General features: G+C 46.9%; 1 protein-coding gene across 5 annotated transcripts in view; it reads right to left on the bottom strand.

The window, feature by feature from the left end:
- Window positions 1-21,338, bottom strand: part of PPP1R21 (protein phosphatase 1 regulatory subunit 21) — a 152,138-nt gene that overhangs the window by 49,861 nt on the left and 80,939 nt on the right. For all 5 annotated transcript variants that reach the window (XM_078786886.1, XM_068131450.2, XM_068131451.2 and 2 more), the window contains 2 exons: window positions 10,096-10,148; window positions 476-625 (listed from right to left, as the gene is read on the bottom strand). In XM_078786886.1, coding sequence (XP_078643012.1) covers window positions 476-625; window positions 10,096-10,148 — 203 coding nt within the window. The remainder of the gene's footprint in view (window positions 1-475; window positions 626-10,095; window positions 10,149-21,338) is intronic.

The following is a 21,338-nucleotide window of genomic DNA, read 5'->3' as shown; positions in this document are numbered from 1 at the left end:
AACCCACCATAGCTCTTCCAGGACATGCACATTCTACCAGTCACCTTAATCTAATTCAACTCCCAAAATATAGACTCACCATCAACCTCCATTCCATTGTTCCTCTTTTCCCCCATTTGTGAAACTGTCTGCCGAAAGCTGTTTAATCTTACTCTTCCCTCCAGAGTTTCAAATGTTTGTGATACAACACCATCTCATGTTAGCCTCCATCATTGCCCACAATCTTGTCTTCCCCTATTAAACCCCCTGACCCAGGCCTCTTCTTGCAGGTTACTGCATCTCCTCCTCTCCTCTCACCGTTCTCCTTTTCTGTTCATTCATTCATTGCCTTGCTTGTTGGCCCACTGTCCGCTTTTTAATGAGCCAAGATTTTGTGCACAAGAAAATGCAAAAAGCAACGAAAGAGATCGTGAAAGATGGTGCAAAGAGGCATACAGGATGTGACCATGACATATTCTCCCATTGGGCTGCTTACCCTCTGGTTAACTGCTGAGATGATGTCCATAGAGGAATCCACTGGGTAGATGAGAGAGCGCTGCTCCGTGTAAGTGTGGAAGTTGAGCAGAGCAGCCACAAGGTCTTTCACCAGGTCATGCGCATGCTCTGTGACTTCTCGAGCCTTGTGCTGCAGCCATCATAAAACAAGAATGACCATACTGTGGTCACAACCTGTGCCAAAAAAAAAAATTAAACCCACAATGTACGGATATCACGATATCACCCAAGGGAGGGTGGAGTCAAGCGACAAATGTGGGTGGAGTCCAACAGCTGTCTGACATCAGCCCATTAAAAAACGCACACTTTCACTCGGGATTTATTTAAAATCATCAATCAATGAGAAGCACATCATGTCGCTGATCAAATATAAATCCACCCTCAATTGCCGAGTAAATCGTCAACTAATCCAACCATGTTTCCACACTTTCTTACACTACTTTCAGGAAATGATATAATCTACTCAAAAAATCGTCAATGGATTTGGACGAAACTTGGTGGACAAACAACAAAAAGGACAAGGGACTTTATTGGAAACAGTTTATTGGACGAACAACAGGAAAAATGTCAAAGACTCCCCCCCCCCCCCCCCCACACCCCACTCTTTCCCCTCCCACTGAGAGTGTGAGTGGCAAATTCGATTGGTCGAGTCGGCGTACAATTTTGTCCAAATACTGCTAAATTGACAGATTTTTAAAGTGCTAAAAAGGCGATTTGTGTTCTACAGTGTTCAAGCATATAATTAAATCGAAATAAAATAAAAGTTTTAAAGGTTGTAGAAAAACTAGAGCAATGTGACTGTCGCCAATATGCCTCTATGTAGTTCCTGCCCATGACAATGGGTAGATGCCCTCATTCACTGTCCTAAAAATAAACAAGTTTGATTGAAATCCCTTCAGCTGTATTCAAGTATCACATTTTTACCAGACAACGACAAGACAGGTTTCATGTCGATCGGTGAAGCTGTTTTGGAGAAGGGATTTTTTTTTAAATATCGGCTTTCAAGCAAATATAGCTGCCAAACCACATGACATATAACATCAAAAATGTACAGTGTACACTCTGTATATGTATGGGTAGGGGATCATGTTTGTGAAGTTTCGTGTTGATCGAATAAGGTTCGTTTTTCTATCCAAAATGGCTGCCAAACCACTTGACTTTTGACATCATCATTTTCAAACTACATGCAACAATATAGTTAGATGACATTTGTAAAATTTTGTATCGATAAGGTAACCGGTTTCAGAGATATAATTTTTAAATATTTTCCTTCAATCCAATATGGCTGCCACACCACGTGACCAATGACATTTTTGTGATCAACTTTTAATCGCCATGCCTAGTCAATGACATGTAAAGTTTTGAGTCGATCGATTCGGTGGTTTGGGAGAAGATGTTTTTAAAAAAGATTTTAGGTTAAATACAATATGGCTGCCAAACCATGTGACTTATGATGTCATAAATTTTATATTTCAATACAAATGGGCCATAGTTCATGTGCAAGCAATTTCAGATTTTTAGGATAAGGCATTCAATTAAAACATTTATGGCTGGTATACCACTTCACCGATTATGTCATCATTAGCATGCTTTTGTTCCCCATTGGGAGTACCTGACAATGTGCCAAGTTTCAAAAAAATTCCATTCAGTGGTTTCTGAGAAATATTTTTTAATTTTTTGTGTTTAATCCAAGATGGCTGCCATACCACGTGACCGATGGCATTACAATTATCATTAAAAAAAATTCTGCATGAATCGCTCCTACCCTGAAAGTTTCGTCTCAATCGGACACGTGGTTGCTGAGAAAAATGAGGTTTAGCCAGTACGGACAGACGTACGTACAGATGGACAACCCAAAAACATAATGCCTCTGGCCACACATTGGGGCGGAGGCATAAAAATCCCCCAATTGAACCGGAAGTTTACAGACATTGAGGGACCCTCTCTTGCACTACCTGATTTAACATGTCACATTAGTTATTCGTGCCTGTTGTTTGTCTTTTATGACATCCCTAAAAACAGTAAGTTCCCTGTTTGTAATGATTTTCAATACTGTTTCACTTCCAGGCAGAGAGACAGACTGAAGCAACTGCTATACCATGCTGTGCCCATGTCTTGGGAAGAGACGCCATACAATTTGCCAAATTCAGAGCCAAAGTACTGCAAAACTACATGTCCCTATTCTGATTCATGTTCTGATTCGTGGTCTACAGTGATCGATATATAAATTACAATCAAATTAAGTAGTACCTCGATCATCGACTGACAGAGTGAACCAATTTCTCAACCCTGCGCTATGCATGCGGGGCAACTACAGCTACTGTATGTGTAGCACAGACACAGAACCTTGTTTGGTACTGTATGAGCACAAGTAGAAGTTGATCCCAGTCGACGAGGACAAAGGTGAGTTGTTTGCATGTTCAGGTTTTTCAATCTCATTCTTTCCTCCACGTCTTCAAGACAGCTGTTCACCACCATCTCAGATCATCGCCAATCCCAAACCATAATCTTTTCTAACCCCATTCCCACCACCCTTTTCTCACTCATAAGCCCCCCCCTCCTTCCAAATTTCCAATTTACTCCCCTACCCCTCATTACTCACACCCATTACTTGTCCAAATCTCCCTCTATTTTGTCCTTCAGCCCTGCTGTTGGTGTTTCCCCTCTCTCTAATGTTCCTTTTGTTCTGTTGCATCCTAATCCGTTCAGTGATCTAGCTCTTCCATGAGCCTTGAATTTGTAATAAATAAATTGCATCAAGAGTCCATTTCATTTTACATATGTGATAAACACCCAGCATCATTCCTCCCTCCAAGCAGATTGTCCTTGCACAGTGAGTAGAAATGACAACTAGATCTCTAAAATACACTACATGACCAAAAGTATGTGCATACCCTAACATCAAACCTCTCATTCCAAAATCATGGGCATTAATATGGAGTTGGTCCCCCCCTTTGCTGCTATAACAGCCTCCATTCTTCTGGGAAGGCTTTCCACTAGATGTTGGAACATTGCTGCGGGGATTTGCTTCCATTCAGCCACAAGAGCAATAGTGAGGTCGGGCACTGATGTTGGGCGATTAAGGCCTGGCTCGCAGTCGGCGTTCCAATTAAGCCCAAAAATTTTCAATGGGGTTGAGGTCAGGGCTCTGTGCAGGCCAGTCAAGTTCTTCCATCCCAATCTCGACAAACCATTTCTGTATGGATCTCGCTTTGTGCACGGGGCCATTGTCATGCTGAAACAGGAAAGGGCCTTCCCTAAACTGTTGCCACAATGTTGGAAGCACACAATCGTCTATAATGTCATTGTATGCTGTCGCGTTAAGATTTCCCTTCACTGGAACTAAGGGGCCTAGCCTGAACCATGAAAAACAGCCCCAGACAATTATTCCTCCTCCACCAAACTTTACAGTAGGCACTATGCATTTGGGCAGGTAGTGTTCTCGTGGCATCCGCCAAACCCAGATTCGTCCGTCGGACTGCCAGATAGTGAAGCATGATTCATCACTCCAGAGAACGCGTTTCCATTGCTCCAGAGTCCAATGGCAGCGAGCTTCACACCACTCCAGCTGACGCTTGGCATTGCGTATGGTGATCTGAGGCTTGTGTGCGGCTGCTCGGCCATGGAAACCCATTTCATGAAGCTCCCGACAAACAGTTGTTGTGCTGACGTTCCTTCCAGAGGCAGTGTGGAACTTGGTAGTGAGTATTGCAACCGAGGACAAATGATTTTTACGTGCTTCAGCACTCAGCGGTCCCGTTCTGTGAGCTTGTGTGGCCTACCACTTCACGGCTGAGCTGTTGTTGCTCCTAGACGTTTCCACTTCACAATAACAGCACTTACAGATGACCGCGGCAGCTCTAGCAGGGCATAAATTTGAAAAACTGACTTGTTGGAAAGGTGGCATCCTATGACCGTGCCACGTTGAAAGTCACTGAGCTCTTCAGTATGGCCCATTCTACTGCCAATCTTTGTCTCTGGAGATTGCATGATTCCAAGCTGTGTGCTTGATTATATATACGTGTCAGCAATAGGTGTGGCTGAAACAGATGAATCCACTAATTAGAGCATGTAGTGTATCATGGAATGGTGTGGACCCTGGTTAGAATAGGTACACCGTATCCCTGCGTGTCGTAAGAGGCGAAAAAGAGGGTTGGCGTCAGGAAGGGCATCCGGCCACAAAAACATTGCCTCAAAAAGAGAACCATGACAATTACAACTACATATGGGCAGGGTACAGCCCAAAGTGTAGATCAGTTTCTGAGGTTTGGGACATGGAATGTAGGGACAATGACAGGGAGATCAGGAGAAGTGGTGGAAGTATTGGTCAGAAGAAGAGTGGACATATATTGTGTGCAAGAGACGAGATAGAAGGGAAGTGGTGTGAGAATGGTGAAGGGTAGGCAGGGACAGAAATACAAATTTGTGTGGCAAGGGTGCCCAGGGGGCGTGAATGGTGTTGGTGTCCTGTTTTCTGAGGAGTTTGAAGACAGTGTGGTGAGTGTGACTAGAGTGAGTGATAGGTTGATGATGGTGAACATGATGAATGGAAAGCTCTTGGTGAACGTCATCTCGGGATATGCTCCGCAGGTTGGTCGGAGCGATGAAGAGAAGGACAAGTTCTGGTGTGCGATAGAGAAGCAGATGGAAAACGTGAAAGATGAGGAAGTTGTTGTGGTAGGAGGAGACATAAATGGACATGTGGGAAGGAGTATGGACGGTTTTGAGGGAGTTCATGGGGGTTACGGATATGGTGTGAGAAATGGAGAAGGTGAAAGGATTTTGGAGTATGCTGATGGAGCTGATTTGTTGATTTGTAACACTCAGTTCCAGGAAGGGGATAATAAGCTTGTTACATACACGTCAGGTGGGTCGACGACAACCGTTGACTACCTGATGGTGCGTAGGCGAGACAGGGGGCACCTCCGGGACACAAAGGTGATCCCGGGGGAGGAGGCTGTTTCACAGCACCACTTGGTTGTCTGCGAAATAAGGGTGAAAGGTGCGAGGAGAGCTCGGCGGGTGAAGTACCAACCGAGAATGAAGGTGTGGAGGTTGAATCAGGTGACAGTAAGGGAGGCATTAAAAGAGAGGCTGAGTAGGGTGGAGGATGATGTGGTTGAGCTTGAACGTGGTTGGATGTCAATGAAAGATACTCTGTTGGGAGCCGTTGGTGAGGTATGTGGATGGACAAAAGGACCACAGAGGCACTCGGAAACATGGTGGTGGGATGATGAAGTTGGAAAGAGGATTGACGAGAAGAGGAAGAAGTTCAAGGAGTGGCAGAAGGTGAAGGGTACGGGAGCAGAAAAAGCAGAGCATGAAAGTCATAAGGCAGCCAAGAAGGCTGCAAAGAAAGAGGTAGCAAAGGCGCAGGAGGCATATAGGAAAATGTTCGGACAACGCTTGGATTCGGAAGAGGGTCAGAGAGCGGTATTCAGGATTGCAAAGCAGATAGCGAAAGAGGTGTGATGTGATGGGGGTGAGTTGCTTGAAGGATGAAGTGGGACAAATCGTTGTGGACCCAGATGGAATTAAAGGAAGATGGAAAAGACATATGGAAATGCTGTTGAATACAGAGAATGAATGGGATGGCAACATAAAGAGTAACCCAGTTTTAGGACCGGCAGAGAAGATAACTGAGAGGGAAGTTGAGGAAGCGATAAAAGCAATGAAGAGTAGAAAAGCGGGAGGGCCGACGGGAGTTGTGGGAGATATGTTGAAGGCAGCAGGAAGTTGGGGTGTGAAGAGAATGACAGAGATCTGTAATCTGGTGGTGAAAGAAGGCCGCATTCCAGTGGATTGGGAACTGAGTACCCTCGTCCCTCTATACAAGGGGAAAGGTGACCCTCTGGAGAGTGGCTCGTACCGAGCGATAAAGCTATTGGAGCATGGAATGAAGGTATTGGAAAGGGTGTTGGAGAGGAGGATAAGGAAGAAGGTGAAGATCGACGAAATGCAGTTTGGATTTATGCCAGGAAGAGGAACGACAGACGCGCTCTTTATTGTGAGGCAGTTGCAGGAGAAGTACATGGAGAAGAGGAAGAAGTTGTTTCTTGGGTTTGTTGATCTGGAGAAAGCATTCGATAGGGTTCCACACGAAGTATTGACATGGGCATTGAGGAAGTTAGGAGTGGAGGAATGGTTGATCAGAGTAGTGATGGCAATGTACAAAAGAGCGTGCACAGCTGTAAGGACGAAGGACGGGAACAGTGGTGAGTTTTGAGGTGAAGGTGGGAGTGCATCAGGGGGTCGGTACTAGGTCCACTACTATTTGTAGCTGTGATGGAGGTGCTGGCTCAGAACGTAAAGGAGGGTTTACCATGGGAGTTGTTGTATGCAGATGATCTGGTGTTGATTGCGGAAAGTATGGATGGACTGAAGGAAAAGATGAACAAGTGGAAGGAATGTATGGAGACAAAAGGTCTGAAGGTGAATATCGGAAAGACGAAGGTGATGGCAAGTGGTAAAGCATGTGGTGAGGTGGAAAGAACTGGGAAGTGGCCGTGTGCTGTGTGTAGGAAGGGTGTCGGAGTGAACTCCATTCAATGTACAATGTGCGCTGAGTGGGTTCATCAAAAATGTAGTGGTCTGAGAGGGTCATTAACCAGTGTGGCAGCTACATTCGAATGTACGGTGTGCACAGAGGGAGCTGCAGATGGAGGAAATGTTGAGATGGATCTTGGAGACGGCATGAAGCTGGAAGGTGTGAAAACATTTTGCTACCTCGGAGACATGCTGAATGGAGAAGGTGGATCAGACACGGCAACGGTTGCTCGAGTGAGAAGTGCATGGAAGAAGTTTCAGGAACTGAGTGGCGTGCTGATGAGGAGTGGAGTGTCTTTGAAGCTGAAGGGAAAGGTGTATGCTGCATGTGTGAGAAGTGTTATGATTTATGGGAGCGAGACATGGGTCATGAATGTAGAGCAGCAACGAAGACTGGAAAGGGTGGAAATGCGAATGGTTCGGTGGATGTGCGGAGTATCGTTGAGAGAGAGGAAGACAAATGATGAATTGCGAAAGATGATGGGAATAGAGCCTGTGATTGATGCTGTGAAGAGGAACAGGTTGAGATGGTTTGGTCATGTGTTGAGGAAGGATGAAAGTGACTGGTTGAGAAGAGTGATGGAAATGAATGTTGAAGGACGTCGAGGATGGGGAAGACCGAGAAAGACTTGGCTCAAGATGGTGGAAGAAGAAATGCGGGCAAGGGGGTTAACAAGGAGAGATGCAGAAAATAGGGCAAAATGGAGAAAATTGTCATGGGGACCGCAAGGCTAACCCCCACTCTAGCAGGGAAAATGGCCTTAAAATGCATGTTGTTGTTTGTTGTTGTAGTGTATCATGGAATGAAAACAGAATGATGCAATAGTGTCCAAGTTTGAACAGAAGAATTAGTAAGTACATAGTCGGTGCAAGATAAGGATTCACCAATAAGGTCTACAAGCAGATGAAATAGCCAAATACACGAGGATGGATATATATGCACCAGACATACAAGAAGAGGATCGACAGGAATAGTTTTATCATAATTACGATGTGAAATGTATCACAAGGATAGAAAACACCACTGTGTGTAAAATACTCAGCCAATAAGAAAACCAGGCTGTGCAATCAGTTTTAAAAAATGAATCAATTGCAATTTTTTCACTTTCCATCAAATACACATTCACGAACCCGGAATTGCTTGCTACCCATCATGCAAAATTAGTTATTTAATCAAAATGCTTGCAATTTCATTTTTGGTGTAACAAATACTTGGGACGCCACCATAAGTACCGCCTTATAAACCAAGCTTCCACCCTGTAAATCTTCTTTATCTCTTTTCCCAGGAAAACGAAATCAGTTGCGGAGTTGTCAAAATGCGCATTTCATACCTCGAGGGTGGCAATGGCTTAAACAGGTCACATATTAAGGCTGATTTGTCGCAAAACATCATAGCAGGCCAAAAAAGTTTGTTAGCATAAAGTCGAAATGAAAAAATGATTGAAACGTCAAATAAAAGTTTATGGAGGTCAATTAACCGCGATAATATGGAGATCAATCCTGTACTTCTCCCATCATTATCAAAAGTGTTATGACTTTCGTTATTGGTATGGTTATTGTAATTAAAATTCATTAAATCGCTTCTTTATTGGTATGATTATGGTAAACATCATCAAATTGTTTCTTTACTGGTGTGGTTATTAAAAAAAAAAACATTCATTTAATGATTATTTTATTGGTATGCTTGCAATAAACGAAGAACAGCAACAAAATTCAAGCTGAAAAGCTCCAGTCTACATTATATGCATTGGGAATGTGCAAATAAATGAGGATGTCGGGAAGAAATGAAGATGCAGAGGGTGCAACAGTGAGTAGGGGCTTATAGTGAGGGGCTTACAGTGAGTGCATCTTTTCACATGAGGCATTGGAAAATATGGTCTTTTTATTTATTTTATATATGATCTAAGTGTCATGGAGGAGCTAAGCCTGGTGTTGGCTTAGCGGTTAGGGTGCCGGCTTGGGATCCAAAGATCCTGAGTTTGAATCCCGGTCGATCGTTGAATTAACTCAGGCTGTCATCCTTCTGAGGTCGGCAAATTGAGTACCAGCTTGCTGGGATGAATGTGCCAGTGTGTGCCCTGGTTTAGAAGAGGGTACACGGTATCCCTGCGCGCCGTAAGTGGCGACTAAAGGGTTGGCATCAGGAAGGGCATCCGGCCATAAAAACATTGCCTCAAAAAATGGAACCATGATGATTGTCATGGGGCCCACAAGGCTAACCCCCGCTCTAGCAGGGAAAATGGCCTTAAAAAGGGGGGTCATGGAGGAGCTGTAACAACTAGAACGACAATCGGTAGAGCACATACCTCCGCCAGGCTGAACAGTTTATGTTTTGTATCCCACTAATAGGCTGGACTCTGCCTCCATACCTGAAACAAAATCTAATCAGCTTGTTCTTCTCACCTATCTGACTCATCCACCAAGTTTTGTCATAATCCGTCCACTATTTTTGAAATATCATGCCATAAATTGTTTTTGGCCCCATCTCTCAATGGTGAAGAATCACTTTTAAAAAATTCTCGTATTTGGATCTGGATCTTCACTAAAATCTAATCAATCCGCCTTTGTCATACACCCAACATGTCCATCAAGTTTCAAATTTTGTTCAAATCCGTCCATAACATTTTGAGATATCCTGCGCACAGACAAACAGACAGGAGTGAAAACATAACCTGCGTCCACCTTCGGTCCTGGCCAATGAAACTGTCTCGGCAGCTCCTATGCGACTCACGGGGTGAAGGAATGGAAAAGCTTTGGTACACAGCTTGATCAACATTCAGATAGAAACACGAGATAACATTGGACTTGACTACAACCGCTGACCTTGGGGGTAAGTAACGTATATTCTCAGGGTACCATGAGCGACGCCATTTTTGTGACATGGCATTTCTCACCGCAGTCAAGTCATGGAAATTAATATCACTCTTGGACCATATGATTGTAATAGGTGGAAATTCACCTACCATACAAGTTTTATAAACAATGTTGTGCGATGTTACACTAAAGAGATGAACTTGTCACATTAAAAAGAAAAAGAAAAACACCAAAACCTACTTGATGATTTCTGTCATGAGCAGGAACATTGAGAGAATTGTATTCTGGAAAACCTGGGGAAAAAGTGGATATGCATAAATATACAATTCCCAGCATTCCCAAGCTTGTAAAGCAAACTGATTTAAGCAAGTCCACCTCATTATTTATACTTTTAATAATAGGAACAAAAGCGAGTGAATACGGTGAACAGCACAGCAGAACGCAGTTCATTTCAGTGTGAATAATACAGATGAGACCGCATTTTGCCCAGTTAGGGCATCTCCCCAGGCTACGGCCATTGGGAAACTACTGGTGGGAATGGCATTCGACATCACACTTGTATAAACAAAATAATTTCCCCAGGGCACACATGTTCACCCTCGGGATTCCATCACCATGTTGCCCATGGTGTGCGCTCTCCCCTCAGGTTAATCCAAGGAGCACACCTTCTGTATCTATTCTACTTGTCGTGAAACTCCGAAAATCCACATTCACTGCTCACCTTCATTTGTTCCTCTTTTATCCCACCTGTGGAACCAAATTCCAGTCTGTTCAATCCCAGGCTTCCCTTCAGGGATTAAAGGGTTATGCTGTTCATCATCACCCATCTATACTCATTAAACCTCCACTAACCAAACCCTTCCTCTCCAAATTATTGTATTTTCTCCCCTCTCCCTCCACATCTTTTCATTTTTTGTTCCATTGCGTAATGAAATTGTGTCTAAGTTGAACCCAGGTGTTATGCCGACTCTGTCCACTGAGAGGCTCCTATATGAATTTGGACTGGACAGCGCTCCACTGATTCCTGTGACATTTACTCTGTGTGATGTAGTGCATTCTCAGATGGTGCGTGTTACACTAGGTTCTAAGCTTGCTTGTACTAATTGCAAAACCATTACTTACTTTTATGATTACTATATACTGATATGTGGCTTGTTGGTTTCTTACAGGTATTGCTAGAGATCGATTCTGAATTAAACCTACTCTTGGGACAATGTTGTAGGACTGATTCTTACAACACATTGTAGTTTCCTGTGCCGTTTTCCATTCTGGTTCTAGCAGCGGCCTTATTGCTATGTTTGAGGTTCTATCCAGCTTGTACACCATGTGTGCCCCCCTCCCTTCCCTTTAATCTCTCATTCTTCCCCTCATTCTTCCTTCAAGTGTCGCTCTGTTGTGGTCCTCTGCCATGATTTTGATGTATTGTAGAACCCTGACATTCACGGGGGATATGTTCCTGAAAAATGCTGTAAAAGTTGAGGCATTGTTTCAATGGGAAAAAGGAGGAAATGTTCCTGGCGGTTCGTGATTCATAAGGGAAAATCAAAAATCCTGTGAAAAACCACGAATAACGGGGCAACAAATGTCGAAGCATGTCAGAAAAACAGTGAATACATGAAACAACAACAGGATTATATCACAGGTGGCGTGGCAAAATGTACGGACAGGTGCATTTGATGATTGGCTTCACAGTCGGGTATACAAGGGTTGTTGCGTTCTGTATTAGTGGAAAACTAACTGCTGCACGTCTCCAAAAGTTATTGCCGCTTCCTCTGGAGATGGTCCGTCAACTCGACAATGCTGTTTGTCATGGAGTGGTGGTTTTACGAAATTACGGCATGAAACAGCATGCTATTGCTCGGCAGTATGGCATCACTCAAGGTCAGGTGTCAAAGATCCTGAAACGAAATGCTCAGAGGGGTGTCCCTACTCCAATATCGAGGCCAGGACGTCCCCGCAGAACCACAAGGAGGGATGATCGCCAGCTGCACCGGTTAGTCCGCAATGGCCATACCAAGTCAGCTAATCGGTTTAAGGCTGAGTGGTAGAAACTGACAAATGTGCCTGTATCCAGAAGGTTAGTCAACCAACGACTGGTTCAAGCAGGCTATCGTGCCAGGCGTCCCCTGAGAAAGCCACGCCTGACCAGACAACACTGCCAGCGCCGATTGCAGTGGGCCAGAGAGCACCGTCAATGGCAGCCAGGACACTGGAATCACATGATCTTCAATGACGAGTCTAGATTTCTGGTCTATCGTCAAGATGGCCGCGTCCGAGTGCGCAGACAAGTGCATGAAGCCTTCAACAAAGATTGTATAGTGCCAAGAGTCCAAGCTGGAGGTGGTGGGGTGACCGTTTGGGCTGCTTTTCATGCAGGGGCAAAACTGACCTGGTTGTTCTGAATGGAAACCTGAACCAGTTCAAGTACAGGGCCATTCTGGAAGAAATATTGCTTCCATTTGCTCGTGCAGCCTTTCGAGGAAACTTTGTCTTCAAGATGACAATGCACGGCCTCATCGTGCTCGCATGATCCAACACTTTCCTGCTGACCGTAGTGTAGAGCATATGGAGTGGCCTGCCATGTCCCCGGATATGAATCCGATAGAGAACTTGTGGGCAGAATTAACGCGTCAAATCGACCACTTGGACCAGCAGCCCACCTCTGTGCGTGAATTGCAGCAGGCTATTGTCACTACATGGCAAGCGATTCCTGTCCAAACCTTGGCCAATCTCGTGAACAGCATGCCTCAACATGTACGTGCTCTCCTGAATGCTCGTGGGGGTTACATGAAGTACTGAACTGTAATTTTACTGTCCGTAATCCCAGCCGTAATTTAACTTTTGTTTTTGTTAAAAATTTTTTGGCTAATGTGCAAAATAAAGAGATATTTCTGGAAAACGTACAGAAGTTTAACACATTACTGTCCGTGAATCGAGTTCGATATCAGTTTACATCACTTTCAAAGATCAATTTATTTGTTTCGAAATGTCAAATGTGGTTTTTGTTTCTTTTAAAGGTCACTAACAAAATCTAGAATAATTTCAACATAATTCCAATGAACTTTTGGTTTTAAGACATCTTGAAAAGTAAGTTCACCCCCAGAAAAAAAATATTCCATATTAAATGCCAAGTCTGTATATATATATATATATATATATATATATATATATATATATATATATATATATTGTTATGAATTTGGTAATGCAACATCTAGAGCTAGGTAGATCTGAATAGGTAGGTATTCGGCTGTCGTGACAGGGACTCTACATGTAATAAGTTATTGATGTTCAGGCGGTTGTCGGGGTAAGATGTATGAGTGTGGATCTACCTGGAGATTCTAGTGTTAAATAGTGAGGGATTAAAGGTAACGCCCCTGTGAGTATCACCTAGTAATCAAACCTTTGTCCTTTATGGCACTGCAAACCACATAAACATTAGTTAGGTCCTTAGCGCAACATTAAATAATCCCCTTTCCCTGACAAGGACTTCGTATTAAATTGACAGGAAACCAGGTCAAAAACACCACCACAATTGGCCGCCACCGTGTACACCTCCAAAGGCCTACAAACCTGGCCGGCACGTGTTATGCCGGGACCGCAGGGTGGCGGAGGGGGGAGATGTCAGGAGTCGCGGGAGGCTTTGATTGGCTGAGGAGTGCGCCAATGGGACGTCATCGGCCACCAATATAGGCGACGGTCGGACGCCATTTGAGTAGTTGAGTTGAGTTCGTGGCAGACGCAGGCAGGCACCAGAGAGTTGAGTCGCAAGTCACACGGAGTTAGTTCGCCAGTTGGAGTTGGAGAGGACACGCCATTTCGGGCAGTCGCAGTCGAGTTCGAGCTTGGCAGTGAGCAATTGAGAAGCGAGTTGGAAGGACGAGACGTGCAGTCACACCTGCGTTCTCTCCGGTCCTGTCTTCGTGCTTTGTGTGGGGATCGACCTCGTGTGAAGCTGCTGGCTTGCGTTGGGTGCTTTGGAGCGTGGTGCACGGACCTGGTGGGCGGCGAGAGGATCGGAGCCTGGTGGAGCGAGGCCTCGTGGGTGCATCGGGGCCGAGCGGTGCCGGGGTGGACGGCAAACAATACAAGACGACAAAGACAGATAAGCCGAGCTCCTTGTGTACATTTTACAAGACGTGTTATTTTCGTAATTAATCTCCCTCGTTTGTGTTTGCTGTCTGTCGTGTGGGGACGTCCCGATTAGAGTTATTAGATTTACCGGCGGGCTTTTTCACTGGCTTTACTTTTCCTAATAAACCCTTATATTATTTTCTGTATATATTTGAACGCAGTTTTCCTGGGTGTTTGATTTTAATAGATAAGGTTGCGGAGCCTTCGCTGCGTCCCGCCATTCCGCGCGTTGGTGTTGAACTTGAGTCCGCCATTGAGTGTTCGCCTCGGGAGTTAAAGTCTCGCAAATCGGTCATCCGTAACTGTGGTGTTAACCACGGTTACGCGACAATATATATATTGTTGTGGATTTGAGAATTGTGTTGTGGTTTTTTTTATTATTGTAAGTGTAATGAAGCTTGTTGTAAATATCACCCTCCAGTTTGTGTATAAAGGTCAAAGGTCGTCCTTTGTCCGTGGCAGATGGTTCGTCAAAGGTCGTCGTCCCCTTAGTTATTCCATATACAATCACGTAGCAAATCATAGATTTCCTTTTTTTGTAGTTATCTCCTTATTATGTGTATTAGTTTAAGGCTCTGTTCCCACTAGTTGACACTGCATTGCACCAAATGAAATAAGGTAGAATCCCCTTTAAATTGCCACCAAAACGCAATTGCCGGCAGCGTTCACTGCCCTTTGGCTGGGGCTCGCTCGAATCGCCCCAAAACCTCCATTACGCACGCGGTCAAGTTGGGAAAGAAAGGCGTGTCTCCACCTCGTCATCAGAGGGTGGGGCCAGGAGAGCCCCTACAACCAACCAAGCACGAGGGGTTTGGCTTGAGAGGGCAGAGGAAGAACGATCGGGGAGGTTCGCGAAGGTTAGAGGGTGCGGCCGATATAACCCGCGGCGGGACGCCCCCACCTCAGATGAGTCCTGGGAGAGCACGCGACGTCCCCACGGCGGCACGAAGAGACGATTGAGGAAAGAGAGAGACGTGAGGGGGTGCCTGTATTGCGGCAATAGGCCGAGACCCTCTATGCCCTATTGCCGGTCGGTGAGACGCGAGGCCGTTTTTGCCGGGTTTTCGCCTCGAGCCTGGAGCGTGAACCGCGAGCGTGGACCTCAACGCCTGAACCATCTGCCCCGGACCTTCCTCCCGGACCCGTCGCTCCACCCATTCCTGCCATAACATCCTTTTGTGTATGTGAGTTTGTTCTGTGTGTCTTGTCCCTGGGAATAAGTTAAGCCTGTTTAGATAAGTTAATATTTGCACTGTGTCTCCTTCCATTCTTTCTGTCTTTATTTTATTATCCTTCCTTCTCCTTGGTTTCTTTGGTCTTGTAAATAGTAGAAATAAATCATATTTGTATTTCCTACCTTGGTTATTCTTCTTCTTCTTCTTGACATCCGTTCGTCTTTGTCTTTTCCCCATTGAAAAGTGGCACGATTTGGCCAACGTTCAAGAATCGGGTCTAGTCCTTCTTAATAGTTCGTGCCGCGGTTGCTAAAACCGCTCGGCAATTAACATCTGTCCGCGGTACGAACGGGGCTGCGCACCTGCCTTTCCGGAGGTAGCTGTGTAGCGTCAGGAGCGGAGACGGCCAGTGAAAATAGAAGGGGGGATTAACCCTCCCCCCCCCCTAAGGGGAGTGCCGTACTCCGGTTCCGTAACAATTGGTGCCAGGAGTGGGATTCAGACCTGAAGTGCGCTAACGCGCTCAAATTACGAGTGGCCCGAGATTTTATTTTTAACATCCTAAATTAAAAAATCATGCCATGGATGGTCAAGGCGATGGGATGCCGGTGGGGGAATTAGAAGAGGGGTTAGGGGTAACCCAGGACCAGAGGGAAGAAAGGGAGGAGGAGAGAAATGGTGAGGTGGTTGAGGGGGTATCAGGTGCACAATATGGCACCCTCGCGCACGGGGTTGTAGAGGAACAAAATGGCGCCTCGCACGTGGGTGCCGTAGCAGAGCCCGCGCTACCAGCGGGCTTTGACATGCAGGGCCTCATGGCGCAAATACAGGCAATCATCCAAATGGGGAATGTAGGATTGGAAAACCAACTTGTGGGAATGAGGGCTGATAGTGAGCGATTGGGAGGCCAAATTGGGGCAATGAGGGACGAAGCAAGGGGTACCAGTGAATGGCGAGACAATAAATTTGAGGGTTTAGACAATAAATGTGAGGGTTTAGACAACAAATTTGAGGGGTTAGACAACGGGATGAAAGAGGTGAAGAATGGGTTAACGGGGCTAGAAGACAAGATGGAAGGCAAATTGAGGGAAATAGGGGAGCAATCCACCCGGGAAATCAAACAGATGGGGAACCAGATAGAGGAGGTGAAAATCGGGTTGGAAGGTAAATTGGATGCTCAGAGGAATGAATTGGAACAGATGAGGGCGGCATCTACCAAAGAGATGGGAGAAATGGGGGGGGAGATAAGACGAGGTGTGGGCGAGGATGTCTCGGGGGTTCGCGAGGAGGTAAAGCGAGGTGAGGAGCGTATGGAGAAAGAGGTGAGAACTAGTACGGCTAGGTTACAGGGGGGCATAGAAGATCTAACGAGGGGAGTGGAACAGCTGACGGTGGGACAGAGGGAATTAGTGGATCAAGTGGAGAAGAACACTGCGATAATCGGGGGGTTAAAGGCGACGCAGAAAGACATCAAGAAGGAACTTATAGCGACAAAGAGGGAATGTCAGATGGTACATGAGGGATTGACAAAGAGGTTGGACGAGGTGACGGAGGCAATGGAGACGAAAGACCGGGAGGTGAGGACGCACATAGAAACGGTCAAGGTGGCATTAGAGGAAGAGATCGAGGGGGCGCACCGGGAAATGAGGGAGGTAAAGGAGAAATTAGAGGAAGTGGAAGAGGGGGTGAGTGAAATTAAGAAGAGACGGAGGGAAACTCAGAAGGAGATAAAGGAGGAAGTGATGGAATATGTGCAAGGTCTGTGCTCAAATCATGATGATGTGCTTGCTAACCAAATAAAGAGTTTGCAGGTGGCGGAGGAGGAGCGACGACGAAGGACCGAGGTGAGTGGCGGTATACTCGGAAATGTATACGGTGTGAGGGGAGATTCAGTCGGCTTGGGGGTTGGTTTGGACCCGGGTGTTCGTGAGAAGCCGCTGGTGAAGTGTACGACAGGTACAGAGTGTGAAGGAGGAGGTGTGCGAGGATGTCCGACTATGGGGTGTGTGAGGAAAAAGTGCGCGCCGAGGAGTGAGTGTGCGGTCGAGAGTGAGTTGGTCGTAGCGCGTGTGCGGGGGGGCACATGGAAGCGCGGGATGGGGAGTGTTACAGTGGATGTAACGGAAGAATGCACACCTGTGGTGAGTGTTACGGAGGGTGTAGCGGGAGAGTGTGCGAAGAGGATGCGCGAAAAAGGTGTGTAACCGAGGAGTGCATGGTTGCAGAGTGCGCTGTCGAGAGTAAGGGTGAATGCGCGACCGAGTGTGGTGGTGAGAGTAGGGAGAGTGACACGGAGCACGAGTTGGTTGTAGCAGGTGAGAGAGGATGTACACCTGGAATGGAAGGATGCACACCTGAGATGGTCGAGCGCGTGTGGGAATGCACACTGGAGTTAGTAGTAAAGCACGTGATTGGGTGTGCAAGTGAGTGCACACCAGTGGTTGTCACCGGGGATGTGACCGAGGAGTGGGCGCGAAGAGGTGTGTTGGTGAGGTGTGCGAACGACGAGTGTGTGCTAAGGTGTGCGGTGGTCAGGTGTGTGACGAAGTCTGTGAGCGAAACAAGAACAAGTGCAATAACGAAGTACGCGGGGTGTACGGGCGGCGTTGGAGCACCGAGCTCGATGAGGATGAAAGGGGTCGCGTATGCGTGTGAGCCTGCAGGTGAAGCATCGACGTTAACCGGGTTAGTGGTTAGATCGACTTGTAGCCGAAGCGAGCCCTCGGTGCGTGCCGGGCTTCGTGTGCAGCGGGAACCAGCGGGGATCGTAACCACGGCGGTTTCAAAGGAACCGCCATCCGCGATCCACGCCCTGAACGGTTGCGTCCGTGCTCCGCTAGGCGGAGCGGGCGGCCCGGTCGGAAGGGTCGTCACGGCAACCCCTTGTGGTTGAGACGTCCCGGTAGGGCGACATCGGGCCATCGGACGGCCCCGTGCCGAGATGGTGCGTGGAGTCTCGGCCCGAGTAAACCTTCCCTGAACCAAGTGCCGGACGGATCCAACCGCGGGAGACGAACAACCCGCATTCATTGCTCGGCTTTGCGAAGCCGGGCTTTGGAAATGAATTGGCGCACTGAGAGGCTCAAGTGAGTAGACGTGTGAGGGTGATAGCAGTAGTGAATTTGAACAGCAAAATTTGTGATTGGCAAAAAATTTGATGATTGGCAGATGATTGGTAGAGTGATTGTCAAATTTTTGATTGGCTGAAATTTGAGAGCAAAATTTATAGTGGGAGATACCCGATGTGAGGGGGTGGAAACTCTGCCATCCCTCACATGCGGGGGCAAAGGAGCAATAGTTTATGGGGTTTGGCAGTGAAAACTAGCCCGGGAGGGTTAGGATAAAATGTGTAGGGATCTAGAGATGGACCATAGGTAACGGTAAGGTAAGTAGCAACATTGGACAGGTAGTGGGGACATAGAGAGGGTAGTTGGATGATAATGACAAGGGACCGCAATAATATAAGGGGCGACGGGGAAGCGCGAGTTTTAGCAGGGCACCAGGTAGGTCAGATGATGCCGAGTGTTTGAGGATCGGAAGTGTATTGAGCAGTGTATGAGTGAGTACTAGTGATTGAGTGTCGTGTTGACCAAGTGGTCCAGGGAGGAAGGAGGGTGCAGAAAGCACCAGTAGGAGTGATTGCACAGGTGTGCAAATGCAGGTGTATGGAGAATGGTTGAGTGGAATATATGGAGTGGAATATATGGAGTAGAATATATGGAGTATGGAATGGATGGTCGTGGAGTGAGTATAGTGGAAACTGTGGAGTGGAGTGGATGGTGCGAAGGTGTGGATAGGGGAAAGGAGGGTGGACCCCATCACAATACCCGGGGAGGGTAGTTTAAGCGTTAGGTAGAGGGTACAGGTAAATTGTGGTTGGATATTGGCATCTGTGGTGCGTGGTGGAAGAATGGTGTTTGGATGGGTGCATTAGTGACGTGGAAATGGCTGGGCGTGTGGCCTGTTAGTATGTGTAGTTGAATGGGCACTCCACCACTGTGAGGATGTCGGCCAGGTGAGGCCGCAGGTAGGCTCTGGGAGCCGTTAGAGTTGTGGATGGGGCCCGAGGATCCGGAGGACGGACCCGGGTAGCCCAGTGCCAGAGAGGGCACCGAGTGGGGAGAGCGCCAGAGGGCCTTCCCCAGTAGATAGGTTAGGATAAGGAGCAGGTAAGCTCAGAGGCAACTGCAGTGGTGGAGGTGTGCAGGTGGGTAGACCTGCTGGGAGAGCCACACGACCCAGTCCTGAAATTGTGCAAGGGCACAGGGAGTTGAATCGGGGGAGTGAGACCCCAAATTGATGAAGCACCACAGTTTGGTCAATGGGAATTTGGTTCTTAAAACCGCATAGAGTAAGATGGCCAATGGTTTGGCAGGGAAAGACCCCGGGTAGTGTAAAGTGTATTAAAGTCATTTAGGAAGTAGTTAGGATTAAGAATCTCCTCGCACCATCTACATCCACTCACCTGAGGTAACGACGGTGCTCCACACCATGCCATGGTTTGTTTTTATTATTTTGGTGCAAATGTTTGGAATGTGAGACGCATCATGACGTGGGTGTGACATTGTGCTTTGTGTTCCATCTCTCCCTCCTTATGAGGATTGATGATGAATTGGTGATGGCGAATTTTGGTTAGAGGGATTGTGGGGACGAATTTGGTATAGGGGAGATAAGGGGAAGACGTGACAGTAGTGACGAATTTGTAAATGTGTAGATTGTTTCTGTGTACATATGGGGTAAGGGCAAGGGTAGAGTAGGTAACAGGGGGGGGGGGGGGGGGTGACGTAAGGTAGGGACGAGCTTTCTCACTTCGCTCTCCGTACGCACCTCATCTTGCATTGCCTTGTTTGATGTGTACCCTTGTGACCTTACCCCTCACTCACCTGTCTTCTATCCCCCTGTCTCCTACCCGAGGACTGTGCTCTCTGGGCACCGAGGGGAGCGTGCGGGAGTCCGCCATTGCGTGCCAGAACCCCCGCATCCAGCTGCTTGCATCGATGCACCACTAATGGACCACATGTCTGTGGCTGAGCACCACTCATGGACCCCACGGGTTGGGGCATGGCCCCTCTGCTGGAACCGGCCATGATGGCCCGAGATCTTGCTGGCGGACCTTGGTAGCATGGAACCTATGCCATACAGGTGAACCACTCCTAGTCGGTCCCTGTGGGCCATAAATAAAAACGGACACGTTTTGTGCATTTCATTTTATTATGTCCAAATAGGCCGCCAGTAAGAAGATGAAGAAAGACAACATCAGGAAGAACATTGGCCAGCAGAGGGAGCCGAAGAGGAAGACCAGCACCAGGGGTTTGTGTTGGTTTTTATTATGAACTGTGGTGACTGTGTACTGATTGGTGCTTTATTTGGTGCGTTTTTGGTGCTTCATGGTGCGTCAATGCAGGGCAGGCGGTCTCCCCCCCCCCCAAAGAACAATCACAGGTCCTGGGGTTAGTTTTGTAAATACAAGTAGCGTCAACTGTAAATAATGCTCCCCCATCGTTCATGTTATAGTTTTTTTTTTTTTTTTTTTTTTTTTTTTTTTGTATACAAGATCGAGGCTCGTGAAAGAGCGAACATTGATCACACAGAAAGACAAACCGACACATAAAACATATAACATCGGGAGCGGTAGACAAGATGGGGAGAGAGGGGGAAGGACACAAACACAACATTTGAGAGCAGGGACCGAGAGACATGGGGACATCGAGAGATCTGAGAGAGGGCGAGGGCTCTGGGGGGAGGGGCATGGGAAGGGGGCGGTGGGAGAGGTATAAAACATATGGACACTGCCAGGACTTCCAGGAAAGAAGTTGGAATTTCAAACAAGGTGGATCTGGGGTGAATTAGCGGGGGTAGAAAAGATCAAGGTTTTGGATGGGGGAAGATAAGAGATGGTGGTGAACAGCTGTTTTAAAGACCTGGAGGGAGGAGTGGGATTGAAGGGAGTGAGGGAGTTTGTTCCAGAGGCGGGAGAAAAGAGGAATGAAAGAGTGAAGGTGAGCGGAGAGCCGAGATTTCGGCAGTTTAACCATCAGAGGGTTGCTGGCAGATCTTGTGCGACCTGTAGGAATATTTGGGGGACAGAGCACAGAGAGAGCTGGGGGTGCAAGGCCGGAGAGGAGTCGGTAGAAGACAGAAAGACCACCTACCTGCCTGCGGTGAGTGAGTGAA

This window comes from Myxine glutinosa, chromosome 11, assembly GCF_964187855.1.
Source record: "Myxine glutinosa chromosome 11, kmMyxGlut1.1, whole genome shotgun sequence".
NCBI lineage: Eukaryota > Metazoa > Chordata > Myxini > Myxiniformes > Myxinidae > Myxine > Myxine glutinosa.
Note: the sequence above shows the minus strand (reverse complement) of the source record. Positions and strands in the feature narration are given on the sequence as shown.